The sequence below is a fragment of the Stomoxys calcitrans genome, chromosome 4, assembly GCF_963082655.1.
Source record: "Stomoxys calcitrans chromosome 4, idStoCalc2.1, whole genome shotgun sequence".
NCBI classification, from domain to species: Eukaryota; Metazoa; Arthropoda; class Insecta; order Diptera; family Muscidae; genus Stomoxys; species Stomoxys calcitrans.
The window spans coordinates 104,490,526-104,512,798 of record NC_081555.1 but is presented as its reverse complement, the minus strand read 5'-3'; the positions used below and the strand labels follow the sequence as shown (position 1 = coordinate 104,512,798).

The 22,273-nt window shown below is 40.2% G+C and overlaps 1 protein-coding gene across 5 annotated transcripts in view; it reads right to left on the bottom strand.

Moving 5' to 3' along the window:
• Nucleotides 1–22,273, bottom strand: part of LOC106090602 (furin-like protease 2) — a 902,413-nt gene that overhangs the window by 90,159 nt on the left and 789,981 nt on the right. For all 5 annotated transcript variants that reach the window (XM_059366328.1, XM_059366325.1, XM_059366324.1 and 2 more), the window contains exons 9-11: nt 9,803–10,939; nt 9,541–9,728; nt 9,239–9,395 (exon numbers count right to left, since the gene is read on the bottom strand). In XM_059366328.1, the coding sequence (XP_059222311.1) occupies nt 9,239–9,395; nt 9,541–9,728; nt 9,803–10,939 (1,482 nt within the window). The remainder of the gene's footprint in view (nt 1–9,238; nt 9,396–9,540; nt 9,729–9,802; nt 10,940–22,273) is intronic.

Genomic DNA, 22,273 nt, shown 5'->3' with positions numbered 1-22,273 from the left:
ACCTCTTTGGAGAGAAGTTTTACATGGCATAGTACTACACAAATGTTGCCAGCATTAGGAGGGGAAGGCCACCGCTGAAAATGTTTTCTGATGGTCTCGCCAGGGTTTGAAACCAGTCGTTCAGCGTCATAGGCGGACATGCTAATCTCTGCGCTACGGTGGCCTCCACCTCCCATTGCACCTGAAGAAATTGACCTCCCCCGGCAAACCAGAGTAGTTCTGCGGCTTGTAAGGACTCAAGAAGTCAAATCGGGAGATGGGTTTATATGGGAGCCATATCAGGTTATGGAATGATTCGAACCGAACTAGGCACGGTTAGTGGCAGTCACAGGAACGCCATATGCAAAATTTCAGACAAATTGGACAAAAATTGCGGTTTGTAAGGGCTGAAGAAATCAAATCGGGAGATCGGTTTATATGGGAGCAAAATCAGGTTATTGACCGATTTCTACCGTACTTGGTACAGTTGCTGCATGCAAAATTTTATCCCAATCCGACAAAAATTGCGGCTTCCAGGGGCTCCAGAAATCTTATCGGGAGATCAGTTTATATAGGAGCTATATCTAAATTCGAACCCATATGGCCCATTTGCAGTCCACAACGACCTACGTCAATATTAAATATCTGTGCAAAATTTCAAGCGACTAGCTTTATGGGTTCGACCGCTGTCGTGATTTTGACTGACGGACGGACATGGCTGGACCATATATACTTTATGAAGTCTTCGACGAATATTTCGAGATGTTACAAATGAAATGACTAGATTGGTATACTTTCATCCTATGGTAGTGTGTATAATAATTGAGAAAACATATTCTTTTCATATCAAATTGTAAAAAATCTTTCTTTTTAAAGTCTTTTCAACACTTGTTATAAAAAAGAAATTTTGACATTATTTCATATGAAATTAGATTTTTTGTAAATATAGAATTTTCTCGCATTGCCACTACCCGCATTTGTCTTTTAAAATTTTTATCAACTATTTTTATAAAAATTTTATTAAAAAAAAATCGCAAATCAACTTTGCCCAACATTTTTGTTTGTATTGAATTGACCCCGTTTTTGCTACGCCCTTATTCATAACCATACAAAGTCTTGACGGCTAGTGCACATGCAGTACTCATTAACATGTTACATGACATTGCAACATGGAGTGTGAACATTTTAGTAATTAGAATGTTACAGCGACGAAAGAAGAGAAAAAAAACTGCATCACAACATTTCACAAAGGACATGATATGGCACTAAGAGCACTGTATCGCTTTGCAACAGCTTTAGATATACCACTTCTGCTAAGATGAAGGAGAGCAACAGCAAAGGTATCATTAAATGAAATGCTCCTTCACTGTCAGTATGTGTGTGTGAGTTTGTGTGTGTGTGTCAGAGGTTGGCGAAGTGCAAGTGCATAAAACTCAAACCTACACTAATGAGGCACTTGTTACACGCACACACACACACACACAGCCTCACGAAAATCATAATTGTTGCGGTACCCTTACTTATCACTGCACTGACTCTTTTAGGATCAACACGCACACATCAGATCTGCAGCAGGGTTTACTTGCCTTGGTGTTTTTAAGATAAAATGCCTTTGGAGATAAATGGAAAATTAAGACAAAAGAGATCAATCATAAATCTACCAGGAGACTTTATATCGTAACTAAGGATGCTAAATCCTATAAACGGAGATTTTTCTCCAACATGCTAATAATAAAAGCTATCTTAGAGCAGAAATATTGATCTAAGGAAGGTAGGGTTAGGTTGAAAAGAGGTTGCAGATAATAATTCGCCCCATGCCACTATAGACATACACCTTAGTTCCGGCACGGGATAATTGCGAGCACGTCACAGGCCGGAACATTGAGGTGCGATCTGTGAGGTATTCATTGATGTCACGATAAGCTTAGCTCGAAGCTACCGGGCGCGTTAACAGGTTGCGGATAGTGGAATGCTCCATACGGAGTAGATCCAATGACAGTCGCCAACAACGATATCGAATGAAGAGTCTCAGTGAGAGGCCGGGCGGCACCAGCTCTTGCACAAATGCTGAGTGCCTATGATACTCGATATGACAAGGCGAGTTATTGGCGCCTTAAAAATAAGCAATAGCCACCTAGTTCCCGCGACGATCGTTCCTTTGAACCGGAATGAGCTTGCTCACATACAGGAGCTTGACGAGGATCGCCATCTCCACATGAAAATGTGGCTACAACAACAGCCTAAGCCAGTAATCGGCTTGTTGTGCGCTCTAAAAACCAACCTCGAAAAAGAAAATTTAAGTTTGTGCTACTTACAAAATCCTTAATTGTTTTCCATGCCACGCCCCTAAGTTGGTTCATGTCTGGTATTGTGTTCCCACCTAAGTGCCGGTATCTGTTAGACGCGAAAGCCAGGCAAAAAACATAGGATATGCTCAAACGTCTCATTATCTTCAACGCATGCCCCACACATGCCTCAACGATTTTGTGAGCTCAACAACGAATAAGTGAGCTCTTAGTCCCATATGTCCCGTCATGATACCAAAAGCTATACTGACCTCCTTCTTACTTCCTTTTAGTAGTAGCATCGTCTTCTAACGATCTGGATCCCCCCATAGGATTTTCGCCGTCCTTCCGATGCAACCACAGGGTTGCATGTGCATTCTTCGCCCACGCCCTTAACTTGGGCTGCGTCCACACGAAAGGCTTCGGATTGACCAAGTTTATTGACGGCAGTCCTCTGGCCTTATGTTTATGCCTTTATTTATATCTGGTATTGTGTCTCCATCTAAATACCGGTATCTGTTAGCCGCGAAAGCCGAACAATGACATCAGAAATGCTCCAACTTCTCAACATCTTTCTAACATGCTCTGCAGACTTGCCGCATCGATTTGGTGGATAGAAAGGACTACTACAATAGATAGTCAGATGGGACTACGAGCTCACATAAAAGAGCCCTTATGATACCGAAAGCTGTACTGACCTCCTTCTTACTTCTTTTCAGTAATAGCTACGTCTTCTTATGATCCAGATCTATCTCCCCGTAGAATTTTCGTCGTCCTACCGACCGTTTCGCGGTTTCACAGTGTTGCATGCGCATTCGGCGCCCACGCCCTTAACTCGGACTGCGTCTACCCGAAAGGCTTCCGATTAACCAAGTTTATTGACCGCCAAATCGTCTGCCCTTTCATTCCCCCTTTTTCCGTTATGGCCGGGCACTCAAACGATGCGGATTTTGCCATTCTCAGAGAAGGCGTTAATCTCCTTTTTGCACTGCAAGACTGTTCGTGACCTTACCGTCTTGGTTGTTATTGCCCTTTTGGCAATTTTACTGTCCCTTAGGATATAAACACTCGGCGTCCTCGCGTTAGCACAACACCACCTTCCGCGATCGCCCGGATCTTCGCCTGCAGGATCGTATTATGGTCAGGCAGTCTAAGGCAGATCTCATTCCCTATGTTCTCAATATAGCCCCCAAGGCCCACTCTGTCCTCTAGCTTTGATCCATCTTTGTAGCATGATTTTCCAGATGGGAATACCAGGACTTTGTCAATCCAAGACTGAGCCGTTTACAGCATTCGACTACAAGCATCGTCTCAGCTATCCAATCGGAAACCTCCTCCATTAATTCAATGTATCCAATCGGAAAACTCCTCCATTCCATCCAGGTTTCTTATCGTCGCCTCGATTTTACCGCAATGGTATGAGCTGCTCCCATTCTCAATCCATTCTCCCATCGCGTTAAGTCTCGGCCGCAGTGACTGCCTCACACTTAACCTGTATGGAAATGGGTCGGATATCTAGAACAGTCTCCAGTGCCCTAGTGGTCGTGATACTCTTCGCTCCGCCTATGCCAAGACAACATGGTCTCAGAACCTGTCATATGGTTTTTATGTAGCACTTTTTCTCCATAGCAGTCCACCATACTATTAAGGCGTAAGTAAGCATTAGTCTAATCACGCTCCTGTAGAGCCAGTGAACTATTCTCGGATTCAGGTCCCATTTTGAGTTTACCGCCCGTCTACATAGTGCCCAACATCTGTGAACCTTTTCAGTACGCTCCTGAATTTTACTCTTTGAGTTCAGTTTCTTGTCCAAGATCATACTTTAGCAGTTGACCTTGGCAGATATCCAAAACGTCTTATTGAGGAAACGTGGTGCGTTAAATAACCTCACCTTTGTCTTCCTCGTGAACAGGCATATTACAGTCTTCTCTGGGTTAACAAGGGTCTAGCCCAGTGCCTATGCCATATGCCACACCCTTTCGGCTCTTCTGCATAGCAGGTTCGGATCCTTGCCCCTTAGATGTATTATTACATCTCCTCATAGGAGTGGCGATAAAATGCTGCCCTGTGTCGTGCCTTGTGCCACTTTCTCCCTTATATTTATGCCATGGGATACAGAATTTATCAACCTGTTCCTTAGAATATGGTTTATCCAGTCTCTTAGGTCCAACCGGTACTCGTCTAAGCATTTGATCAGTGTGTAGTATGGTCAAAAATCAGTCTACAACCTGAAATAAGTTAATGGCACACCACCCAACCGATATCATTGCTCCCACTCTGTATTTGGGCGGAACATGCTCTGCGATTCAAAGCATGAGAGCAGTGCAACTCACCACTCGGTATTTGCACTGCTCTCATTCTTTGAATCGCAGTGCATGTGCAGATAAAATATAAAGTGGGACCGATATCATTAGTTGTTGGTTGGGTGGTGTCCCATTAGCTTATATCTTCAATTTAAACAGATCTCCTAAATAGCGTCTAAGGTACCTAGAAGCTGCCAAAACAGCTTTTTCGCTGTTTTGGCAGAAATTTGGTACATAAAGTGCAACTATGCTCTTCATTAAGTTATTTTTGGCGTCTATAGCAGAATCTATGGTGGTGGGTTCCCAAGGTTCGTCCGAACTTGACACATTTCTATTTGTTTACAATATACTGTCGGGGTTTACTATAAGAGCGCTTCAAAAGATTTTTTAAATAACACAAAAACGATTATGGATATCAATGAAATTCTTTTTTTTTGTGAAAGTATGTTCGATGTCATTATTTATGGAACTCGATTTTTTTACATGGCCACCACGGGCACGCCTGCAGAAGCCCAGAGGCTCAATCCAATTTTCGACGCGTTTCAATCATTAATCGGCCGATACTGCTAAAATTTTGAGTTCAGTATTCGTCTTACGGCGACAAATCACACGACCAAGGCGGACGATTTCGTAAGATATCACTTTCTCCAATGGTTTCCAATAAATTGATGGAGACATTCACTGTGTGGCTTGTGGCCCCGACCTGTTGAAATCACATGTCTTCCAAATCCGTATCAACCAAAAATATTCTCTTATCATTGAACAGTAGCTTTTCCAATTCACAATAATGTGCCGGTCTTGAAAATCACGAAAGAAGTACGGCCCAATGATGCCGCCAGCCCATTAACCGCAACAAAACGTAATTTTTTTCGGGATGCAATGATGACTCGTGGAGTATGTGTGTCTGACCCATAACGCATATTTTGCTTATTGACGAAGCCATTTAGCCAGAGGCCACCGTAGCGCTGAACGCCTGGGTTCGAATCCTGGCGAGACCATCAGAAAAAATTTTCAGCGGTGGTTTTCCCCTCCAAGCTGGCAACATTTGTGAGGTACTATGTCATGTAAACCTTCTCTCCAAAGAGGTGTCGCACTGCGGCACGCCGATCGGACTCGGCTATAAAAAGGAGGTCCCTTATCATTGAGCCTAAAACTTTAATCGGACTGCTCTCATTGATATGTGAGAAGTTTGCCCCTGTTCCTTAGCGAAATGTTCATGGGCAAAATTTTCAATTTGCATTCAGCCAGAAATGCGCCTCATCGCTTAAATGATTTTTCGATGATAACGATGAGGTCACTAACTCCGAATTTCGGTAGTAAATTTTAATAATTTCAACTCGTTGTTGGCTGGTTTATCTTTCCATCTTGAAATGACAAACCCTACTGAAGAGAAAGGCCAAAAGAGCGGCAATTTGTGTAGCATATTTGTGTAGCATCCCCGAATAAAATCCTACATATGTTTTTATCTTAATTAATTTACATTAAACTTTTATCCTTTAAAATTCTCCCTTACTTGTGCTCATTTGCATTTTATCTAATCCCATTTAAGTATAGTATTACACATGTTATATATGAAGTGTTTTGCCAGCAATTCTTCCGCACCCCCAAAATTCCCCTTTGTTTTAGTTTCATTTTCATGTTTTCGTATGACAAAGTGTCAAGGTAAAGAAAATTGTTGCCGCTTAATTTTCTACCTACACAAACCTAACTTTGTAGCAAAAAGTCAATGAAGAAACAAGAAAAAACCAAGTAAAATGTACGGCCCTGCCGAACTTTTGATACCCACCACCATAGATATATTCATCATCCTATTTTACAATAAATCCACTACCATATCCAAAGTTATATTTAAATATGGGTTGGTCTGCAAATTTCGCCCATGAACATTCTACTAAGAAACAGAGACAAACTTCTCACATATCAATGAGTGCAATCCGATTCGAATTTAAGCTCAATGATACGGGCATCCTTTTTATAGCCGAGTCCGAATGGCGTGCCGCAGTGCGACAGCTCTTTGGAGAGAAGTTTTACAGCATTAGGAGGGGAAAACCACCACTGAATATTTTTTTCTGATGTTCTCGCCAGGATTCGAACCCAGGCGTTCAGCGTCATAGGCGGTCATGCTAACCTCTGCGCTACCGTGGACTCCATGGGTTGGTCTGGATCATATACAAACGCCGAAAACTCTTATATAAGCTTTGCATGGGATAAAGACACTAAATTGAAAGATCACTGTTTCAAATTCTAGTGTAATCTATTTATACATGTGTCATGGTTTCCCAGCACGGGATAGCCATTAGCGCTAAAAAGGCTGGAACTTTGAAGTCTAATCCATCGCTTTTACAAAAAGCTTCACTGCGAGTTACCTTGCACGTCTACAGTTTACGCATAGTGCAATGCTAGGGAGTAGCTACAATGGCAGCCGCGTACAATCAATAAGAGGTCGGGCGGCACCGGCTTTGGCATAAATACTGAGTGCCTACGATGCTCGATATGACAAAAGCGCGTTATTGGCGCCTTTGAATAACAAAAAGTTTTAATTTCATTACAGCTGCGATTTGGATCCCTCTCACGAATTACGTGTGACACAAAAACTCATATGATCACATCTAATCCAAATATTGTCCGATTTGCACCATATGCGGAAAGGAAAGACTTTCAATCGTGAGATTGGTCCATATGGGTGCTATGTCCAAATACGCTGTGAGCCACATCCAGAACGGAACATGTCCAATGCCAAATTGCAACAAAAGCGGGAATTTTATGGGCCCAACAACTTTAATCGGGAGATGGGTAAAAATGTCATATATATATATATAGACCGATCTAAACCATATTCGCCAGATTTTAGCGAAAACGCGTAATTAATGCGCCTTTTACGGTACAAAAAACCTTAGATCGATCGGTATATATTATTGGCAGCTATATCCAAACATAGACCGTAGAGGGACATAACACAACTAACTTTGACAAATTTTAGCGAAATCGGGTAATAAATGCGACTTTTATGGCCCAAAGTTAAGTCGGAAGAACGGTTTGTATGGCAGCGATATTTAACAAAATCGGGCAATAGCTTTATCGGGAGATCGGTCTCTATGGGGGCTATATCAAGATATAGTCCGATATAGGGCATCTTCCAACTTTACCTGCCTATGGACAAACCAGTAAGGAAAGGTAAAAATCGGACGGCGACGACTTTATAATACCCTACACCTGTATAAGAGCTATATCTAAATCTGAACAGATTTCTATGAAATTCACCTGTAATGTTGAGAGTTTAGACAAAATCCTTCCTGCCTAATTTTGAGAGAATCGGTTAGCACAAATCGGGCGAATATATATATGGGAGCTATATTTAAATCTGAACCGATATCTAGCAAGCTCCATAGATATTGTGGTAATCATCGAGAAAAGCGTTGTGCGCAATTTTAGCCAAATCGGTCAACAAATGCGCTTGCATTTGCTCTAGAAGTGAAAATTGACCGATATACATATATGGCATCTATATCTTAATCTCAATCGATTTCTATGAAATACACCGGTAATGTTAAAAGTCATAAGAAAATCATTTCTGCAAAATTTCGAGAGAATCGGTTAACAAATCACTATTTTATTGCAATATTACTGCAAATCGGACGAACATGTATGTGGGAGCTATATCTAAATCTGAACCGATTTCGAGCAAACTCTACAGATATTGTGGAAGTCCTCGAGGAAAGTGTTGTACAAACGTTTGGAAAGATTGGTCAATATATCCGCTAGGAGTGGCTCCAAGAGTGAAAATCGGGCGATATATATACATGAGAGCTATATCTAAATCTGGACCGATTTCTATGAAATTCACCGGTAATGTCGAGAGTTAAGAGAAAATCCTTCCTACCAAATTTCAAGAGAATCCGTTAACAAATGACCATTTTATTGCATTATTACTGCAAATCGGACGAACATGTATATGGGAGCTATATCCAAATCTGAACCGATTTCAATGGCATTCACCAGTAATGTCGAGAGTCAAGAGAAAATCTCTCTTGCCAAATTTCGAGATAATCAGTTACCAAATGAACATTTTAATGCAGTATTACTGCAAATCGGACAAACATATATATAAGAGCTATATCCAAATCGGAACCGATTTTTGCCGATTTCAATAGGCTTCATCTCTAGGGGGAAAAACATGCCTGTATCAAATTTGTAGACGATCGAATGAAAATTGCGATCTGTAGTTTGTACACAAAATAACATGGACAGACAGACAGGCGGATATAGCTACAATAAATCGAATCAGAAAGTGATTCTGAGTCGATCGGTATTCTTATCAATGGGTATATCTCTCTTCCTCTTGAGTGTTACAAACTAATTCATTAAGTTATAATACCCTGTATCACAGTAGTTGTGTAGGTTATAAAAACGAATCTTAGAATAGTTTCAGCTTAAAATCTTTATTTTTAAAGACTGTAGCGTGATTACAGTAGACAGACGGACGGACATGGCTACACGGTTTTGAAATTTTACGATGATCAAGAATGAATATAAATTCTTTATAAGACCAAAAATAGATATTTCGATGTGTTGCAAACTGAATGACAAAATGAATAAATCCCCTGCCTTTTGGTAGTTGGTATAAAAAAATACAACACCCAATGTATAAAAATAAAGCTAAATGGTACTTACTTGTATTCCTCGGTTTCGTAGGTATGCAGGGGGCAGGAGGAGAAGCATTTATGTTCGTGCATTACCAAATGATGTTCACATGATGTACAATAATCTGGACGATCTTGACATGAGCCGCAATTAGCTTCACAGGGTACACAAGTATTGTTGTCATAATCTGTTTGGTGCACATACAAATTCACCCACACACACACAGAGAGAGAGAGTGAAGGACATTATGGAAAGTAGAAAGACAAACAATTGGAAAAAGGAAATAAGTAAAGTTTTCTTAATGGTTGGTGGTTGGTGACTTTAATGCTTACTCTCGTAATATCCTTCGGGACAAACTTGCAGGCAAACAGCCAAATCGGTGACATGCAAATGGGCGGGAGCACAAGTCAAACAACTGTCTTGGCCAGCACCGGCACAAGTTTCACACGACTCATGGCAGGGCCAGCAGACTCCACCCTGATTGGGGAAAGAACGAGGAGGACAGCGGCTTACACAGGTGCTGTGGGGGCAAAAGTTAAGAAAAATAAATTTTAAAATTGTTAGAATATGCTAGCAGACAGTTGTCTGACTTACTTATCCAAGCGATAATGTTTACAAGCCACACACTGGGTTGGGCCTCGCCCATAACATCCCTGGGAATCACATTCCGGATCGCAATCATGTAAAACTAATTTATTATTGGAATCAGCCATAACATTTTGCCTTTGCGGTGTGGGTATATTATGGCCATCCACCGTGGTCACCACCTGTTCGGGATTGGAACCAGCTCCGGTGTAAAGATTTTGAAAGTTAATAAAACTACTAAACTGGTTGTCGCTATTCAAGGGTTGTCCCAAATCCGATTCGGTGGGGAAGGTATAGACCGGATCACGTATGGGCTGCGATACCAAATCACTCTTCAGACGCATGGGCTGTACTGCGGTGCCATAGAAAATCAATTGCCATTTGGATAGAATGCCAGGTTGATTGACTCGTCGCCGTCCTCCATTGATGATCTGTAAAGACCATCTGCCCTCGGCCTTCTCACCCCAGAAATGCACACTCAAGAAAGGCCAATCATCAAAATTGGACTTGATAATGTCGCGAGGTCTCTCAAACAGCAAAGTGCTGGTAGTACCCATGGGCGATGTCAGCAGTATACGCAGATTTCCTCTGGGGAAAAATCTCAGGGTAATGCGACACTGTACATGTTCCAAGTAACGAACTTCATTAATAGTTCCCGCACAACCATTCACATCCATATGGGTGGCCAAAGTATAGCCATAGGTGCCTTCTATCTTGCGATCTTCATTGTTTTCCCTAGACTTGCATATATGCTGTGGTGGTACTGTACTCCATTGCTCGGCCAGTGATACCATGGCTCCAGCATCCATAAGGCCATAACCGAATTTGTGGGAATACTTGCGCTTCACTCCATTCAACATCCAGCCGGATTCCTTTTCCAGGGGAGCTGGTCGCGAAGTGTACACCACCAGATATTGCATGTCACGCCATGTTAGATTGGGATTAGCCTCCAAAGCCAAGGCACAAATGCCAGCAGCCAAAGGAGCTGAAGCCGAAGTACCTGTATGCTCGACGGTACAAATATGATCGGGTCTCAAGCGACCATCCATATCGACGGTGGCTACACTCTTATCGTGGCCAGGTGTTCCAGAACTGTAAGTGGTGGCCAGTGTTGATGAGCATTCTTCCAAATACCAAGGTTTGAAACTGCAAAAGAGAAATGTGAGAGAAAATTTTAGTTTCAAAGGGTAAAAATACAACAAAGGCTAAAGGAGTCGAGCCTTGAGAATTCATATCTGAAGGTGGATTATAATTTCAATAAGATTGTTAAAATTCCATGTAAATTTCTGACCTTGAATAACCTTCTTCTGTGGTTTCTTCAGATGCTATCCTAGCCCCGATGTGACCTCTTCACAATGGCTGTGATAATCTCTTAGCTTAAGTTTTCTTGCCATTTCTACACGTTATTCATAATATGGCCCTGAGTTAATTCGAGAATATAGGGGTGTCTAAAAAAAATCTCAGCAATGGTTATCACCTCCTAATGCTGGCGAAATTTGAGAGGTACTATGCCATGTAAAAAATTCTCCAAAGAGATGTTGCACTGCGGCAAGCCGTTCGAACTCGGCTATAAAAAGGAGGTTATTGAGGTTTAACTTGAATCGGGCACCACTCAGTGATAAGTTTCTTAATGGAATGTCAGGGGCATATTTGAATTTGCATAAAAATAGCTCTCTAATATCAAGAAGATGATCTACCACGTGCCTATTGATATTCAATGTTCGAGCAGAATATCGTTGTTGCCTGGGCTGGGGTCGCTGAGGCGAGTTATGGGCGAGTTTTTCAAGTTTTGTCCCATAAAAACGGATTTGTTGCTGGGGTGCAAATTTCTCCTATACTCTTTGACGAACTACTCAAAAAGCAAAACCAAGCGGAGAAAGCACGCAATGCTGGGGAGATTACTCATGTATTCTTAATGAGTCCTACCTACATCTTTTGCTATGAACATTCCATTAAGAATCAGGGGATACTTCTCTCAATTCAAGTTTTAGCTCAATGATATGTGGCCTACTTTTTTTTGCCAAGTCCGAACTGCGTGCCGCCTAGCAACACCAATTGTTAGAGAATTGTTTGAACATGGCTGGGATGGGCACGACGCGCCAGACTTTCGGCGTCATGGGCTCTCTGATCAACAGGGGCCTCCATATGTGTATGTCCGACTTGCTTGCCAGTAACAAGTCAGTCTGAAAATCAAATCTCTTCCTCAGTCTCTCCACTTGAAGAAGAGCCTAGTTCCTCTCCATTTCACAATACTTAAGACACTGAAAATCCCAGCCGCTCAATAAAGAAAGCTAAAGAAGTTTCTTTTGGGGAAAGAGAACGATATTTATTCAGTTGCATTGGATTCAGTTAGAGGGTTTGACCTTATCAGTTTTGGACTTGGAGATTACTATAATACCTCTTCCGTAAGCTCAGAACCTACAAATCTTGTGAAGCAGGAACCATCTCTATCGGTGAAGATGCACGCTACCACCATGGCATGTCCCCCCTCTCTGAAAGGGTCAGCAACCGACTTGAAATAGTTGAACTAAACCCTTATCATATAGTCCCCTGAGATCGGTCTTTTATCTCAAATCTTCGTATGAAGCATGGCTGATCATCACTTTACATTTCAATATGCACTTTTCCTTGTTAGAACGATGTCTCCAGCTTTCCTTTGCTCTAGCTGGCAACCGAGCAAAGGAAAGCTGAATACATCGTTCTCACAAGGAAAAGCGCATATTGAAATGCAAAGTGATGATCAGCCATGCTTCATACGAAGATTTGAGATAAAAGAACGATCTCAAGGGACTACATGATAAGGGTGAAATGTAAAGTGATGATCAGCCATGCTTCATACGAAGATTTGAGATAAAAGACCGATCTCAGAGGAATATGATAGGGGTTTAGTTCAACTTTACTGTAGAGCGCATCTTCGACATAAAAGGATAAACCCTGAAGTGCTAAAGAAATCGAACGATCGGAAGCCGGCACCCCTATGCCTGTGATGGAGTTGAAGAATGTGGCCATAAAAGGCACACGGCCTTCACCATCGGGAAAAATTGCGCCTAGTTTTAAACCTCTGCCAAGAAAGCCTTCTACAAGAAAGACGGGATTAATAATGTTTAACCAGACTTGGAGACATGAGCATACAGAACAATTAGTCATAGAAAAAAGTCTGTCATTATACAAAAACACATGCATTGGGAAAAAGTACAGCCAATAGACAGGGTTGTCGAGCGTGGTTAATGTGGTAATTGTATCATAGAAGCGTTTTCGCAAATAATACGATTCAATTACAACATAGCAACGCTCATCTAATATGCTCGAAAAGTTTTCTAACCAAAGACGAAACGCGTCCCATAGTGGTTGGTGTGTGTTGCAATCACTGGCTTTCCTTTTTCATTTGCAAAGAAAATGTCCGATCATTGAGCTCGTCTCGCAACGTGCGCATTCAGAAAGCCTTGTAGCCTTTGGCATCCAAATGGCGGTACGTTCGCTTCCTAATGCAATTCGCTACCTTCGGAACGCACTTTGTTCGCTTCCTAACGCGATCGCTCGCTTCCAAACGCGATTCATTCGTTTCCTATCGGGTACTATACGTTTCCTAACGCGATTCGTTCGATTCTAAATGTGATTCGTTTTCTTTCGAATTAGCTTCTTAGCTCCATCCTAACTTTCTGGCGTTCATTTGTTTCCTATCGGGTACCATTCGCTTTCTAAGGCGATTCATTCGCTTCTAAATGTTATTAGTTTTCTTTCTAATTCGCTTCTTAACTCCATCTTAACTTTCCAGCGTTCTTTTCCATATTTTGAACTGTTCGCTCCCTCCTAACTCTGCTTTTATCTTTACAGGCTCGTAAAGATTCTACCCAATATAGTGGTGAAACCGGTGGTGCATGCCCAAGCCAAATCTGAACACCTGCATCAACTAACGTCAGCCTGTAGATATCCTAATACCCCAACTAGCCGCTAGAATGCATCTTTTTGCAAGATAGTTTGTCTATTAGGTACCATGTAATTTCCCTGAAGTTGACTTCTCTGTTACTCTACTCGTATCTTTCATAGAGATCCTGGTTGAAAGGATTAGGCTTCAATATGACTTAAATCTAACCTTTGCTACTTCTTCGATTACATTTCTAGTGTCACAATTTGAAACTCACGCCTCTACTTGTGTGATTGGTCCATTCACGCTATTCGTTCGCTTAGATTTGCTTCGCTTACATAACATCTTTGCTTACGCGATTTATTCGCGATCGATTCTCTTACACGATTCGTTTGCTTACACGATTCTTACCCTAACGAGATTCGTACGACTATGCGGTTCCATTGTTTACGCGATTTATTGGTTTACGCGATTTATTGGTTTACGCGATTCATTCACTTACGCAATTCTTTCCCTAACGAGATGCCTTCGCTTACGTGATTCATTCGGTTACGCGATCTATTCGCTTACGCAATTCTTTTCCTAACGAGATTCCTTCGCTTACGCGATTCATTCGCTTACGCGATTCATTCGCTTACGCGATTCATTCGCTTACGCGATTCATTCGCTTACGCGATTCACTCGCTTACGCGATTCATTCGCTTATGCGATTCATTCGCTTATGCGATTCATTCGCTTATGCGATTCATTCGCTTATGCGATTCATTCGCTTATGCCATTCATTCGCTTATGCGATTCATTCGCTTATGCGATTCATTCGCTTATGCGATTCATTCGCTTATGCGATTCATTCGCTTATGCGATTCATTCGCTTATGCGATTCATTCGCTTATGCGATTCATTCGCTTATGCGATTCATTCGCTTATGCGATTCATTCGCTTATGCGATTCATTCGCTTATGCGATTCATTCGCTTATGTGATTCATTCGCTTATGCGATTCATTCGCTTATGCGATTCATTCGCTTATGCGATTCATTCGCTTATGCGATTCATTCGCTTATGCGATTCATTCGCTTATGCGATTCATTCGCTTATGCGATTCATTCGCTTATGCGATTCATTCGCTTATGCGATTCATTCGCTTATGCGATTCATTCGTTACGCGGCTTACGCGGCTCATTCGCTTATGCAGCTCATTCGCTTATGCGACTGTTTCGCTTCCGATATTCCTTTGAATATGAGATTCCACTTCTTACGCTATTGCTTCGTTCTCGCGATTTATTTGCTAGTGGGAGTATATGCGATTTCTTCACTCACACGATTACTTCATTCATGACATTTCTTCGCATTAGTTAGTACTTCGCTCACGCGATTGCTTCGTTTGTGCGCGATTCAATGGTTGACGTAATTTATTCGCTTACGCGAATGGACTCCGCGATTTCTTCACTTTCGCCATTCCTTTGCTGAGGGATTTATTTGCCAATGAGGATTTACTACATTTATTAGCTCAAGAGATTATTCGTATTAGTTAATTCTTCGTTTGCGGAATTGCTTCGTTGATGCGATTTTTTCACTTATGCGATAATTCAAATACGCGATTCCTTCGCTTGTGCGTTTTTATACCCATCAACATAGGATGGGAGTACACTTATTTCATTTAGAACACATTGAAAAATTCGTCTATTATCCCATAAAGTATATATGTTCTTGATCGTCCCGACGTCTGGCGAAATCACAACATATCGGTTCAGATTAAGATATAGCTGCCATATAAACTGATCTCCCGATTTGACTTCTTGAGCTCCTGGAAGCCGCAATTTTTGTCCGATTTGGCTGAAATTTTGCACGTTGTGTTCTGCTATGAGTTCCAACAACTGTGCCAAGTACGGTCCGAATCAGTCAATAACCTGATATAGCTCCCATACGAACAGGTCTCCCGATTTGACTTCTTGAGCCCTTACAAGCCGCAACTTTTTTCCGATTTTGATGAAGTTTTCCATGTAGTGTTAGTTATGACTTCCAACAACAGCGCCAAGTACGGTTCAAATCGGTATTTAATTTGATATAGCTCCCATATAAACCGATCTCCCGATTTGACTTCTTGAGTCCTGACAAGCCGCAATTTTTGTCCGACTAGGCTGGGGGGAAAGGATGCAGTGTTTATTGACATTTGTCTTAAATCTCTGGATGTCATAGTGGGTGGCAAAAACATTAGCGGGAAGTCGATTCCACATACAGCGGTTAGGGCGAAATAAGAATTCTCCCTATAATGCATTAGGCGGTCCGTCGGCCAATCATTTACAAACGGGTGTGAGTTCCTGGAATGTTCCTCCAGGGATGATTTTGAAGCTCCACCCCATACATGTGAGCTGTACTCCACTTTCGGCCTTATGAAAGTGGTATAGATTTTAAGAAGATCAGACGGAGTGAAGTAATTCTTATGCCGTTTAAGGAATTCTTAGAACTTGCATGCTTTTTTCGTCACTTTAAATACATGTTTAGTCCAACGAACATCTCTTTGTATTTTCATGCCCAGAACATCAAGAGCTTCTGATTGCTCAACATCTATACCGTTGATAGACAAAGATGATCGTAATGGGTCAGCGAATTGTTTGCGTGACAACAAACAGCACTAAGTCTTCCGTGCATTCAAATCTACTCGATTCATTCGACCCCACTCAGAAATGGCCAGCAAATTTTGGCAGAGTGTATCATCCATAACCCGCCTCTTGCCCTCAATCTCTAAAAGACTCGGCACTTTTTTTTTTTTTTTTTTATTATTATTCGTTTCTTTATTTTGCAATTATCATTTTAATCCATAATTTCATACAAAATTAATAATGTTTGGTTTATATATATAAATATTTACAGTTCATTTGAAATTAATTAATTTTGCAAACAAGAAACAAGCAAGTTACTTTGACAATGGTTTTGAAAAAACCGTCAGTCGTAAAATAGAAGTTAATATCATGTTCTCGTAAAATTATATTCATTTATTAAGAATTCTCTGTACTTTGAACCAGATTTTAAATATGTGACAAGTTTTCTCCAGTGGTTTACATTACTGCCGTTTAAAATGTTTATTGTATCTTCTTCAGTTAATATTGGTGTTTGAAAGATTCGTATTCTGAACTCTCTCATAACTGGACAAACTCCCAAGAAATGGCGTATAGTTTCCTCTTCATTCAGATTACAAAGGGAACAATTTTTCATTTCATTCTCCGCGTAAAAATTCGTTGCATTCAAATGGACTAATCCGCATCGCGCCTTAAATATCCAAGATATTTCCTCGCTGGAAAAAGAATCAGTAAAGTAAAATTCTCCTCTAGTGTGATCTAAGAATTTATATATTCTTGACATGCTTTGTGATTTTTTCCTCAGATTTTCATTTATTAATTGTATTTTTTTATTATAAACAATATGTGAATTAAAAATTTTCCATTCATGTTCCTGGGAAGTATTTGGCCATTGGACGTTCAAATTTTCCGCTAGTGCTTTGACCTCCGTTACCCAGAATACTTCTTCCTGCAACAGCAATTTTGTTAGTATTTTTGGCAATCGATTTTCATGGTACTTGTACATTATTTGGTAAATGTAATGTAGATGAAGATTTATTGTGTATAAATGGCAATTTTCGACAGATGTCTCCAGCATCAACGCGTAATTCGGGGTGAAATTTGGTATTTTAAGTATTTTCTTCAGAAAGTAGCGTTGCAAATTATCAACTTCCTCAAAGTGAGAAAAGCCCCATACCTGAGCCGCATATGTCTGAATTGATCGAACGACAGCTTGATATACGTCCCACTTCTTTCCTATCTTTATTTCTCTCTTTCGAAGTAAGCAATCCCACGTTGCATTTATAGCTGTTTTTGACTCATCTGTTCGCTTTTCTATATGTTTTGTAAATTTTAGTTTCGGCGTAAATGTTACTCCTAAATACTTATACTCATTTACTACTTTTATCGGCTGCCCTCCGTATGTCCATTTTTCGTTGTGGCTCTGACGTCCTCCATTTCTAAATATCAACATTTCTGATTTGTCCATGTTTACTTTAAGGTTCCAGGTATTGCAGTACATTTCTAATTTGGAAATCATGCTCTGCATTGTTGATATATCATCGGCAAGTATTACTATATCGTCCGCGTATAACAGAAGTCTTATGTTTAGATGTTGAATATAAATTCCTCCTTCAAGATATTCATGCAAATCATTAATGTACAGTGAGAAAAGTATCGGTGATAGTAGACATCCCTGCTTAACTCCTGAATTAGTTTCAAAATAATCTGATAATTCTTCTCCCGTCCAGACTGCGTATTGTGTGTTGTTGTATATACTTTGAACTAATGTTATAAATTTGTTTGATACGCCCATCTGTGAAAGTTTATATAGTAGAGACTTTCTGAAAACATTATCAAATGCCGCCTTAAAATCTACGAAAAATGCATATATCTTCTTCTTTTCTTTTAATTTTAGGCTTACAATAGATGCCAGATTATATATGTTATCTACCGTCGAGTAGCCTTTTCTGAATCCAGCCTGGTATTCTGTTAAAATTTGGTGGTATTCCACCCACTTGCAAAGTCGTTCATTTAGAATACCCATCATTATTTTCGCTAAACAATTCATAAACGCAATTCCTCGATAATTTGTTGGTTGGTACAAGTCACCTTTTTTGTGAATTGGAAATATTACCGTTCTTATAAAAGTATTATCAATTATTCCAGTATCAAAGATTGTGTTATATCTTTTCAATATTTGTTTATGGAAATCATCTGAGGCATATACGATATGCTCATATGGGATACGATCCTCTCCCGGAGCTTTGTTCATCTTTAAGTTTTTCAAAACATATTTGAGCTCATCCATGCTTATTTCTCTATCTAGTATAGCATCGGTGTTCCAGTTGGGCGCATAACTCATTTCTAACGAACTGTGTGATGGGTTCAATAAATTTTCAAAGTGTATTTTGAAATTATCTGCTGATAACACGCTACTTATTTGGAATTTATGATTTCTAATTTCTTTAACTGCCTTCCACCATTCCTTGGAATTCGTTACATTATTTACAGTGTACATCAGTTTTTCATTATAACTCTGTTTACTTGACTCGGCACTTGGTCGAATGAGTACGAATGACAGAGATTACTGCAATCCGCAAATAAGTAGAACGGAATCGATGTCTGACACAAAAGATCGTTGATGAAACTAAAAAGAAGAGATGGAGAAAGAAAAAGAACAGAGCCCTGGGGTACACCTGCGGTCAATTTATGCTCATTGGATGAGAACCCTTCTATAATGACTCGTATAGTGCGATCTATGAGAAAGCTCGAAATAAATCGAACGAAGCCATTACCGACACCAAATGCGACAAGCTTTGATATCAGCGCGCCGTGTCAGACCCTATCAAATGCCTTGGAGATATCCAGAGCTACAACCTTACTCTCACCAGACTGGTGGATTAAGCGAATCCAACATTTCGACAGAAATTCCATGAGGTCGTCCGTAGCGATTTCTGCGGAACACATACTGTTGATTGCTAAAAAGGCCATTAGACTCTAAATACCTCACAAGATAGTGATTAACCATGCTCTCCATAACCTTGGAGAGAGCGGAGCATATCCCAGGTTTGTTCGCCTCACCATCTTGGGTATTGGCTGAACGTTCGCAATCTTCCAACGTCCGGGAAGACTCCCTCACCGTAGGCAAGGTTGAAAAGGTTGCGTTATGGACGAGCAAGCGTCGAAGAATACTTGCGCAAGGCAAGTGTTGATAGGCCACCTGGGCCTGGGCCTGGGGTTTTTATTTACTTTTAGGTTCTCAAGAACCCTTTTAACTCCACAAGTTCGAAAAAATATCTAGTGTCATGCCAAATATATTTTCGATTAAGGGGTTGATTGCTGTCCGGCAGGGAAGAGTTCCTGCATATAAATCAACCAACAGGTTAGCCTTATCAACCGGGTCAGTGAACGTTTGATCGTCTCTAACAAGAGTGGGGATAGATGAAGAACTACATTTTACACTTTGCACGAACGACCAAAAGCTCTTACTTCCTCGCGTCGAAGCAAGAACCTTAGTACATGAGGCTTTTACGGTCTTTATGGCAACTATATCCCAATGGGTGTCCTACTGCATCTCTATGTTCCAAATTTCAGTCAAATCTGGTAGTATATGCGGCTTTTATGGGTTTAAAGCCCTGAATCTGTAGATTGGTCTATATGACAGCTATATGAACATATAGCCTGATATGGACCATATTCGGTTTGAATATCGAGGACTGTAGTACAACTCACTGTTCCAAATATCAGCGAAATCAGATAGTAATTACGTCTGTTATGAACTCAAGACCTTAAATCTCCAGATCGGTCTATATGGCAGCTATATCCAAATATAGTTTGATTAACGAAATACGGATTACTACGATTGGCGTTAATATCTTCCCAGACAGCCATTAAATCCCTGGAGTACGTATTTCTGAACACAAACACCGCCCTCGACTGTCGCAGATCTCTCAACGAGATGGCGGAACAGTTGAAAATTCACCTGTTCTGGGTGCCGGGCCACAGAGATATCCCAGGGAATTGTAAAGCGGATGAGCTAGCGAGACTAGGAACTACCTTACACACTCCAGGGATACTGGAATCTGTGGGTATGCCTCTAGCGACATGTAAGCTAAGTTTTCAGGACCAAGCCCGAAGGGCAACGAATGATACATGGTCACAAAGAGGGGGCTGTGAGCATTCCAAAACTATGTGGCCTCATCTAGACTTGAAGAGGTCTACTGCTTTGCTATCATTGGCTAGAACAGACGTCTCAGTCATTGTGTCTGTCATGGCAGGTCACTGTCTAATCGGAAAACATGCTGACAGACTGAAGGTTGCCAGCAGCGACTTTTGCAGAAGCTGTAGGGACATTGAGGAAGTAGACACTATAGAACACCTTCTGTGTGTGTGTCCCGCACTAGCAGTTAGAAGGAGTTCCATTTTAGGTTCTCATTTATTTGAGAACCTGTCTGATTTAGCGGATGTGAACATTCGAAAGTTATTGGATGGTTCAACGGTAGGAACTAGAATGTATCTTCCTTCTTCTGTTCCTGTCGTATCGTAATGGACGCAAACGTCTATGTGAGTCTGATGGCAGACTGCTACTTAAACCTATAACCTAACGAAATACGAATCGGTGAAAACTTTCATCTGAATATCTCAATTTGTTAAGGCTGTAGAGAGATTACGACAGACGGTCAGACACAAGGACATCATTGAATTGTCTTAGAATTTTCAGGACGATCCAAAATATATGTACTATGTAGGGTCGAAAATTGATATTTCGTTGTGTTGCAAACGCAATGACTAAATGAATATCCTATGGTGGTGGTTATAAAAAATTACCTTCCATTAATTATTAATTTAATTTTGTGAATCCTATCAATCACCTTCAAGTAAAGCCTTTAATATTCGCACCACATTCCATTGATCCTATTTTTTATTTGTTTTCCTTGACCACATAAATAATTAATAGTTGTACTATATAAACTAGTGGCTTTTTAATAATAATTTTTAAATGCATGTATATTGGATATTTACAAATTAAAAAGCTTATAATTGGCCATTAGGGCATTGGCTTAAGGCTATATGCACTTGTATGGTGTGTACGTGTTTTTCAATATTATCAGCTATGAGGCATAATTATGCATTAACAGCAATTGGCCCCTTAGGTCACTCGAACCTATGAATTTTCCTTTTTGCTCTCATTACAGGCACGAATATTTATTTCCTGGTAAACCATTGGCCAACACAGAGAACTATAAACATTTTTGTTTTTTCTTTCTTCTTAATCCTTTTTGAATTATTCAACCACCATATTTAGTGGACGTACATTAAATGGCATGTTAATAGAAGTTTTCAATTTAATATTGGCTTGGCTGTTGTCTGCCCGGCTTTGTTCTGCTAGAAAGTTGTCATGTATGGGATAAAAAATTGGAAAACATGACATGGTGTAGATTGGATTTTAACTGATTTTAATTTAAATTTAAAATGAAATTAATGTTTATGGAGTTGTTAATAACTAATGGCAATATATGTTTAAAAGGTGAATATAATTTGTAATTTGTAGCTTTAGCCAGAGTAAGTGAAATATTGTGAGAGGTTTTTGTGGCATGTTCAAAAAAATTGTAAAATAAAAATTGAACTCAACTTCGAAAAATGTTTTAAGAGCAATAATTCTTTTTAATGCTGCGAACTTGGTAACAATATGTGAATGTCATAAGAAATTTAGTACCAATATCGAAAGCTCATTTTATGCTCTTGAAAACTTGATTTCAACTGTCTAAAAGTCTGTTATAGTTTAGGAACTATGATAAATTTATTAAAGAAATTAAATAATTAATATTAGTCATACGCAACCTTGTTCCAAAATTAGGATGTATTTAAAATTGGATTCGTGTGGGTAATTATGGGTCGATTTTAAAAAACCTGGACTTAAATCAAAGCTAACAAAATTTGCTTTGGATTGCAATGTATAAAATAAATATTAATTTTATAAGACCAGAACCTTACTCATAATCAGATAACACAATATCTAAATTATTTGGTCTCGACTAATTTTCTATGTTTTTAT